General features: G+C 45.1%; 1 protein-coding gene across 1 annotated transcript in view; it reads right to left on the bottom strand.

The window, feature by feature from the left end:
• Positions 1-3,109: 3,109 nt before the first annotated feature.
• Positions 3,110-9,854, bottom strand: part of PRORP (protein only RNase P catalytic subunit) — a 56,708-nt gene continuing 49,963 nt past the window's right edge. The window contains exons 6-8 of the mRNA XM_068160360.1: positions 9,250-9,398; positions 6,845-7,040; positions 3,110-3,487 (exon numbers count right to left, since the gene is read on the bottom strand). Of these exons, the coding sequence (XP_068016461.1) occupies positions 3,356-3,487; positions 6,845-7,040; positions 9,250-9,398 (477 nt within the window). The 3' untranslated portion in view covers positions 3,110-3,355. The remainder of the gene's footprint in view (positions 3,488-6,844; positions 7,041-9,249; positions 9,399-9,854) is intronic.

Below are 9,854 nucleotides of genomic sequence, written 5' to 3'. Positions count from 1 at the left end.
AACCCTGAGTGATACTATGATACTATACTATACTATGATACTAAGATAGTGTCTGCTAACTTAATAACCCTTGCTGGTCTCCCTTTGGACTCACATGAACCTCTTGCATCCATGACATGCTGTGGCAGGGTTGCTCAGCATAACAATTACTTGTGTGGTTTCATCTGAAACCTCACCTTTTATCTGAAACTTCTATCTGCCAGCACTGTTTGACACCACTGTTTTGCTGGAAGACAGCAAACAATCGATCCCTATGCATCCCCTCCACAAAACTCATGCTTTTTAATGAGCTCTGCATCTCTGAAGACCTGTTTCTCCAGGTTGAGGATTCCTACCTTTACAGTCCTTCCCTGTACAGAGCTCTTCCATTCATAACACTGATTTTTTTTTTAGTTCTTGAGAAAAAGGGAAGAGGAAATGGAAGCAATTATCAATCATTCAGTGTAATTGCCCAAAAAGTGAGAAAGTCCTTAAGAGTTTGCAATCAAAGATTCAGTTATTTGACTTAGACCAAGGAAAGAGTTAAAGTTGTCCAATGCCATGGACATGATGGGAGTGTTAGCCATGCCACTTTAAGGATATAACCTCCAGAAGTTTCTTCCATCTATGCAGCAATTTTGTCAGCTCCCAAAGTATGGTTTTGCTTCAGAAGAGCAATCACTTACTCTTGGTTTAGTGTTCATCACCTCTGATCAACCATATGGGAATCAAAACTTGTGCTGCAGGATCCTGAGGATGACATCTTTTTAACATAGCAAGCAGCAAGTGGATGAGTTTGGAGATGAAGTTATTCACAAAATAGCTATAGTGCAGCCTGAATCAGTTCAGCCTTCCTCAGGTCTCTCTTGCCAATATGCCTCTGTCTCCAAGGTAGGCTAAGATAAGTGTTAGGTCCTTTCAATTTCTCTTCACTCATCATACTAGCAAAGGGTCATCAGTGTCACTTGCCATAGTTTTGTGGGTATAAATTGCTGCGATGTTTGGAGGACTTGCCTTTCTGGCATTCAGCATGGACCCATTAATCTAATAAACTACCATCAGACAAATAAAAAGTCCATGCATTTTTACTGTACCATTGTATAAGCAGTAGTGGATGGCAAGTGTATCTGCTGGTAGATGTCAGTATGCTTTGGTTTGGCTCTCAGGTTTATTGCCACTGAACACCCCCCCACCCCCACCCCCCCGAATTCCTTTGGTACAGACTGATGCTGGGCACAGAACAAGTGCCAGGATTGCTCTCTAATGTGAAAAACCAGCAAGGGCCATGCTTGAGTGCCAAGAGTCTCAAGAGAGCTTGTCATAGGACACTGCAAAAGCTCAGAACTGCAGGTACTATACAAAAAGATCTGCAAGGTTCAGTTCAAACAGAGGATTATTCAGCATGAAAGACAAATGGGACAAAACAATGGCATTTCATCTGAGTGAATGTGGCATTTCTATGGGGTTTGGGGAGAAAGATTTGCATTCAAGTGGTAAGTGCAATAAATGAATCAGGTTTACCATATATGATATGAGGGTGGTGGCACACAGGAACAGGTTGCCCAGGGAGATGGTTGGGGCCTCATCCCTGGAGATACTCAAGGTTAGGCTCCATAGGGCTCTGGGCAACCTGATCTAGTTGAGGGTGCCCCTGCCCACTGCAGAGAGGGTTGGACTATTACAAGAGGGATATGGAGGTGCTGGAACGTGTCCAGAGAAGGGCCACAAGGATGAGCAGAGGGCTGAAGCACCTCTCCTATGAGGACAGACTGAAGGAGTTGGGGCTGTTCAGTCTGCAGAAGAGAAGGCTCCAAGGGGACCTAATTGTGGCCTTCCAGTATCTGAAGGGGGCCTACAGGAAGGCTGGGGAAGGACTTCTCAGGATATCAGGTAGTGATAGGACTAGGGGAAATGGAATGAGGCTGGAGGTGGGGAGATTCTGGCTGGATGTGAGGAGGAAGTTCTTCACCATGAGAGTGGTGAGGCCCTGGAATGGGTTGTCCAGGGAGGTGGTTGAGGCCCCGTCCCTGGAGGTGTTTAAGACCAGGCTGGATGAGGCTCTGGCCAGCCTGATCTAGTGTGGGGTGTCCCTGCCCATGGCAGGGGGGTTGGAACTAGATGATCCTTGTGGTCCCTTCCAACCCTGACTGATACTATGATACACACTTCCAAATCATAAATGACAACACTTTTCCTGTAATATAAACTATTCTCCTTGCTTTAAAACTTGGGACAGGTTTTATAGAGGTCTCTTTACAAAATTCATTCCTGTCCTATTATTTCCTGTAAGAATTTATCATCAATTTTTGTTTAAAAACATTCATGGATTTCCTGAAGCAAACTGTTCTAGTGACATGGAATCTTGTCAGAGGCAGCACCTTTAAGAGTGTGAAAGTCATACAACATCCCACTGGTGGCTTCCTTACTTTTCTAAACAAAACTCTTAGTATGTGTTGCTATAACAAATCTCTTGCCTTCTGGGTGACCACATGAATTCTGATCAGTCTGTGGAAGTCTTAAGGGCTATGTCTGTCTAGCAAATGGTAAACATACTATCTGGCCTTCTTAGTTCCATTTATTCGTGGCAGACATTTAGCAGCACTGTTGTAAGCTCAGCCCTACAAATTTTGAGGACACTTGGCAATTTCTGCTTAATTTCTTTGATGCACAGAGTTTATGAATTTCATAGTATCACAGTATCACTAAGGTTGGAAGAGACCTCGAGGATCATCGAGTCCAACCTGTCACCACAGACCCCATGACTAGACCATGGCACCAAGTGCCACATCCAGTCCCCTCTTGAACACCTCCAGGGACGGTGACTCCACCGCCTCCCTGGGCAGCACATTCCAATGGCGAGCGACTCTCTCAGTGAGGAACTTTCTCCTCACCTCAAGCCTAAACTTCCCCTGATGCAGCTTGAGACTATGTCCCCTTGTTCTGGTGCTGGTTGCCTGGGAGAAGAGACCAACCCCTTCCCGGCTACAACCACCTTTCAGGTAGTTGTAGAGGGCAATGAGGTCACCCCTGAGCCTCCTCTTCTCCAGGCTAAACAATCCCAGCTCCCTCAGCATACAGTACAGATAAAAAGCTTGAGGAAAAAAAGCCATGAGAGAAACCCACCACAAGCTGAAATTTTAAGAGGAAGACCCACGTTTTAATTCAAATCACATTATTAGCCTACAGAAATCAGCTGAAAAGATGGAAATGATGGGCTTCATTTGTTCCTGATGGACAACCATTGATGTTAACAGACTTACTGCAGGAATGCTCTTGACAAAATGCAGTTACTCAGTAATCCTGTAATAGTGTTGCTGAGTTTTCCTAGTTATCAACAACAAAAAAACAGCATCTTCATCTTGTGCAATTACATTCTTCACTGCTTCTGTTGAAGGCAGAGCCATTGTCTTGGTACCTGATAGGAATACTTTTCCTCAAAATTGTTTTTGTAGGGGATATGCCAGGTGTCACCTGTAGTCTGCACCACACAGTCGTAACGGAGAGCAGGCTGGTGGATAAAGAGAGATAGAAACATGGTTTTAAACTTCATACACTATGTTACTAAAATAGCAGTGACAGGCAGTTATAATTTCCAACACCTTCCTTAGAAATCTCCAGAGATTCATCTCTATAACAACTCTCATTTAGCTCCTTACACTAAGGAAATTCTGTACTGGAGAACTGGAGGAAAAACTACACTTTTGGTAGTCTTTCGGTATTTTTCTGGTCTAGGAGTCATTATAGATGGTTAAAAAAAAACCCAGACAATAATGATCTGAACATAATGCACTCAATTTCTAGAAATAGCAAAATGCTTGCTTTTCTGTTCAGGTAAATGAAGTCATATGGGAATTAACTCAGGATGTGGGGTTTATAGGTTTGAACTGATAGGATTTAATGATGTTCCATGGTTTAGTTGGTTAGACGGTATTGGGTGATGGGTTGGACTTGATGATCTCAAAGGTCTTTTCCAACCTGGTTAATTCTGTTCTAAGAAATTCTATGCTAATTACATCTTGCATTTATTCTTCTAGTGTAATTCTTTACAGAATGGACTTCAGGCTGGATGTGAGGAGGAGGTTCTTCACCATGAGAGTGGTGAAACCCTGGAATGGGTTGTCCAGGGAGGTGGTCGAGACCCCATCCCTGGAGGTGTTTAAGACCAGTCTGGACGAGCCTCTGGCCAGCCTGATCTAGTGTGGGGTGTCCCTGCCCATGGCAGGGGGGTTGGAACTAGCTGATCCTTGTGGTCCCTTCCAACCCTGACTGATACTACTACTACTATACTATGACTTGGTCTGTGTTGAGGAGGATGTAAGAAAAGGCTCTATCAGTAAGACTTCCAACAGTCTCTAGTCAAATAAATAGAGCAAACCATTTCTCTGGTCTATTATGTCACAAGCATACCAACTCAACATATGTAACACAACTACAAAAGAAACATGACTGGTTGGCAGTTATGATTCTCAGAACATGCTCTGTGTGTACAGTCTTGGAAGTCTACTTTCCCAAGAGAGCTTCCAGCATAACCTAGAAGACAGTTCTGACTGGCAATGGCAATCATTCCCATCACTTGTGTGGGAATTAAGATGTGAAAATGACGAGCGTTCTCATACAAAAGAAAGAAAGGTGGTGTAGCTAAAGCTGTGTTACTCAGCTAACCCTACATTCAGTATTTGGTTCCATAAAATGAATAAACATATTATTTAGAATAGAATAAACCAAACCAGGTTGGAAGAGACCTTCAAGATCATTGCATCCAACCCATCAACCAATCCAACCCACCCAAACAGCTAGCCCATGGCACCAAGCACCCCAACAAGTCTCCTCCTGAACACCTCCAATGATGGCGACTCCACCACCTCCCCAGGCAGCCCATTCCAATGGGCAATCACTCTTTCTGTATAGAACTCCTTCCTAACATCCAACCTAAACCTCCCCTGGCGCAGCCTGAGACTGTGTCCTCTTGTTCTGGTGCTGATTGCCTGGGAGAAGAGACCAACATCCGCCTGTCTACAACCTCCCTTCAGGTAGTTGTAGAGAGCAATAAGGTCACCCCTGAGCCTCCTCTTCTCCAGGCTAAGCAACCCCAGCTCCCTCAGTCTTTCCTCATAGGGCTTGTGTTCCAAACCCCTCACCAACTTTGTTGCCCTTCTCTGGACATGCTCCAGCAAGTCAACCTCCTTCTACACTGAGGGGCCCAGAACTGGACACAGTACTTGAGGTGCGGCCTAACCACTGCAGTGTACGGGGGCAGAATGACCTCCCTGCTCCTGTATACATGGCAATACTGAATGGAGGGCTGTCATTCTTACAAGCCTGTTTGCAGTGTTGAGTATTACTTTACCATTTTAACCAAAGCCACAGGAAAATTAATCTGCACAGGTGAAGCATTCCTTTAAGCATGTAGTAATGATGTAGGTAGACCAGATAACAAAAACCTGCATGGTATGCAATGTCATGTGATGAACTTGTCTCTAGAAAAGTCTTTTAAAACACCTGCAGTCTTATTACTGTTCTGTTCATGGCTCACAAGGGTACACGTCTCCTAGACAATAACAGTAGCATTGTGCTATATGATGATACCATGCCTGGAAGTCTGATTTCTGCAGCTGAATACTACCTATAAACATGACTGTTGTGAGCTTTGCTAGATGAAACTTGATACATAGGTTAGTAGTACAGTGAATACCTGCATTTTCCTCTGTCTTAAAGATGAAAGCAATCCTGTTGTAAAACTAGAAGCATGATTTCCCATAATAGTGGCAGAGAGCAGAATAAGCTGTTTCAAAGTTGACAATAAATGAAAACACTGGCACTTAGGGCAATGGAGAGATCTGTATACATAGACTGGTATGTACATTTGCATTTCAAACATTTAGGCAGCGTTTCTTGGGGTTTTTTTGGACAGTTTTCACGTTTATGCCATGCTTTGTGACCTTTCCTCAAACACGGGAGGTGTGAGCCGGTAAGTATAAATCTGCTTCTTGGGTTACAGCATCACAGTATAACTAAGGTTGGAAGAGACCTCAAGGATCATCGAGTCCAACCTATAAACACAGACCCCATGACTAGACCATAACACCAAGTGCCACGTCCAGTCTCCTCTTGAACGCCTCTAGGCACGGTGACTCCACCACCTCCCTGGGCAGCACATTCCAATGATGAACTTTCTCCTCACCTCGAGTCTAAACCTCCCCTGGTGCAGCTTGAGACTGTGTCCCCTTGTTCTGGTGCTGGTTGCCTGGGAGAAGAGACCAACCCCCTCCCAGCTACAGCCACCTTTCAGGTAGTCGTAGACAGCAATGAGGTCTCCCCTGAGCCTCCTCTTCTCCAGGCTAAACAATCCCAGCTCCCTCAGCCTCTCCTCACAGGGCTTGTGTTCAAGGCCTCTCCCCAGCCTTGTTGCCCTTCTCTGGACACGTTCAAGTGTTTCCATGTCCTTCTTACACTGAGGGGCTCAGAACTGGACACAGGACTCAAGGTGTGGCCTAACCAATGCAGAGTACAGGGGCACAATGACTTCCCTGCTCCTGCTGGCCACACTATGCCTAATGCAGGCCAGGATGCCATTGGCCCTCTTGGCTAGCTGGGCACACTGCTGGCTCATGTTTAGGTGGCTGTCAATCAGCACCCCCAGGTCCCTCTCCGTTTGGGAGCTCTCCAGCCACTCCAACCCCAGCCTGTAGCTCTGCATGGGGTTGCCGTGGTCAAAGTGCAGCACTCGGCACTTGGACTTGTTGAATGCCATCCCATTGGATTCTGCCCATGAGTTCCAACAAGAATCTTTTGCTTCCAGAGTTGGAAGCTGTGGCTCTTTAATGAATATGCTCTTTGTGCTTTCTTGTTGCAGCAGGAAACTTACCAGAAAATTGATATGATTTCCTTCTACGGATGAGCAAAAGGCTATTTGGTGTCCGCGCTGCCACTTGCGGAACAGATGCCGCGTCACGCTGTCGGAAAGACAGGCCTTGTGATCCCGGAGGAAGTCTCTAGTAACAAACTTGCAGTGCTTGCCTGACTGAAGAGTGGCATATAACAAGAAGGTGTCATCCTCAGAGCTTAGCAAAACAAAATGGAAAAGACTGACGTCATTCACAAGCGGTTGCAGGAAATGAATCAAACGCTGATCTGGGACCTATTCATCAGCAGCACTGAAAGTTGCCATCCCTGCTCTAGTTCCCTGGTACAACAAACACCTTCTGCTTACCATCAAAGGTTGCAGTGCAACAGAAGTTAATTGCACGCTACACAGGGCCTTCTTCTCTCTTATCACAATCTGTTAATAAGGTGATCTAACCTTCTGCCACAAAACTTAACAGTATGTGGTAGCTGTAGGCTATGCCTTTAAAAAAAATTTCACAGATCTTGAACAGAAAGTAGTCACATGTAAATAAATCACTGCTGGGTTTCCAAAGGAAAACAATGACAATTCTCAACAATCCCACTGGAAGAGATAAGGGACTAAAACTGCTTGTACCAAAACAATCTCTTCTCTTCTCGCTTCTTTGCTCTGGGAGAGATACTCACTTGCTTCTGCTTGACCTTGGCTGCATTGTTTTGGTTAAGCCTAACACTTCTCTGCTCCTTTCTCTTGTCCCTTCTTTTGTACAGGGCAGTAAGGGGGAGGCAGAGAGGGAGAAACTAGTAGCTTCCCCTGGTCTTTGACGGGGGAGGGGGGGGTGTTGTGCTGTTTATTCATTGTAAATACCTGTAAATATTGTAAATGCTTTGTATTTTGTACATATTCATTGCCTTCCACTGTACATTATAGGGCTATAGGTGTGGCTCAGGTGGTAGCACATAAACCTTTCAATGGGAAGGTTGTGAGTTCAAGCCTGCAGTGAGCAGGAGTATTCACACTGGGCAGCAGGGTCCTCCCTCCCTAGTCATGAGGTCTGTGGTGACAGGTTGGACTCGATGATCCTCGAGGTCTCTTCCAACCTTAGTGATACTGATGCTGAGATACAGCTTTCATTTGCTTCCAACTGGTCTGGTCTGGCAAATTTAAAATTAGGGGGGGAAATTTCGACCCACCACACAATACAGTGCTGTGGGAGACAGAACTGCTAAAATCCATAACCATAGCCCCAAGGCTTTGTGGAATACAATCATCACAACTGATAGTAATTTGCCATGTGGGCAACAGCACAAATCCATGAGTGTATCTACATTAATAGATTCATAGGTTGGAAGGGACCTCAAGGGTCATCTAGTCCAACCTTATTTGAAAAATGCATTTGACACTAGCTGCTATTAAACTGCAACAGTTTTAGGGGAAAAAAAATCTCTAAAAATACATTTATAGTGGGCATGAATTACCCTAGACCTGGAGAATCTGGGGCAGAACTGTGCTTGAAACCATTTTTTGATTGCTGTGGATTGCTGGAATAGTAAGTGACAAGACACAAGATTGGGGAGGATCTTTATCCTCAGGTAATGGTGTCCCCTTTGTTGGTGCTTAGATAGCAGAAAAGAAAACAATGAGATTCAGCAGCAAAGAAAACAAGGGACAAGTGGAGAGGAGATGAAGTAAAATAGATTTGAAACAAGGAGGCAGACAGAAAAGACTTGCTTTGGCTGTTGGGCAAAGAACTGGGTCAGAAGCTCTGGGAACTAAGGTCACAGAAGAAATGGCAGAGGCAGGTGAAGGATTAACAGAGAGAGACTAGGTGGGCCTGGAAGGGAAGGAAAACTGAGACTCATTGTATGAGGAAGGTAGGGCTAGGAGATGGGACACTGAGGTGGTGGCAAGTACCTAGTTTAGAGACAAGGACAGGCTTGACTAGAGAAGAGCAAGGGGGCTCTATTTCTTAAATCAGAGATCCAGAGGTCCATTTCCACTCAGAGAAAATCACCTCTGGGAGCAGCAAGGAATTCAGTCCTCCAGGCTCTCCATGCTCCTGTGCTACCAAGCAACAATGGCCAGGCACAAAGTTCCTCTCCTGCCTTTGCAGGGCTAACACAGCAGACCGTGACCGTACACTGATGCTGTTAGGTGTTCTGTAAGTTCAGGACACTGTGGTCTCAGCAGTGGTTTTAATAGTTGCAAATCCTAATAAACATTACAGGTGTCAACATGATTCCAGGTGATTAAGTTCTTTATAATGCATTTTTTACTGTGTATTGGGTTTTGAAGCAAGTATAACAAGGGCTGTGTTTCTCTTCCACACACAGAGCTAGGGATGCCACTAATACTAAAGGCTATAACAAAATGCACATAAATCAGGTGTCAATCTCCATTACATTCAGCCATTTTCTTCAACTTACATATTTTCAGCAAAGAAGAAGTCTGCCTTATTCTGCATCTCCATCATAAGCTCTTTTCTCCAGCTGGAAGAGTTAGTCAGCATGTGCTTGCGGCCCAGCACAAGCAGCCGGGCATTCCCTTTTGCCAGGCAGTTGACAGCATTAAACAGCTGCAGAAAACAAAGCAAAACCAAAGGGTTTCTTGGCTGTAAAAACAGACTCACAGGAAAACACTTTCACATCTGTGCCTCAACTACTGGGACTTCTGGCATACCCTTATTTCCTGCAGTTCTCAACTGCAACACTGATTAAGTAGATAACTAATTTAACTCTCTAATGACAAAGAAAAGAAATAAAAACCCACCCACCAAACCAATTCACTGTAGGAAACTGCTCCACCACACAGAATACAACAAAGCTGGTGAGGGGTTTGGAGCACAAGCCCTCTGAGGAGAGGCTGAGGGAGCTGGGGCTGCTTAGCCTGCAGAAGAGGAGGCTCAGGGGTGACCTTATTGCTCTCTACAACTACCTTAAGGGAGGTTGTAGACAGGCAGAGGTTGGTCTCTTCTCCCAGGCAACCAGCACCAGAACAAGAGGACACAGTCTCAAGCTGCACCAGGGGAGGT

Source organism: Melanerpes formicivorus, unplaced genomic scaffold (genome assembly GCF_026170545.1).
Source record: "Melanerpes formicivorus ecotype bairdi unplaced genomic scaffold, bMelFor1.0.p_v2 SCAF_49, whole genome shotgun sequence".
Classification (NCBI taxonomy): Eukaryota; Metazoa; Chordata; class Aves; order Piciformes; family Picidae; genus Melanerpes; species Melanerpes formicivorus.
Note: the sequence above shows the minus strand (reverse complement) of the source record. Positions and strands in the feature narration are given on the sequence as shown.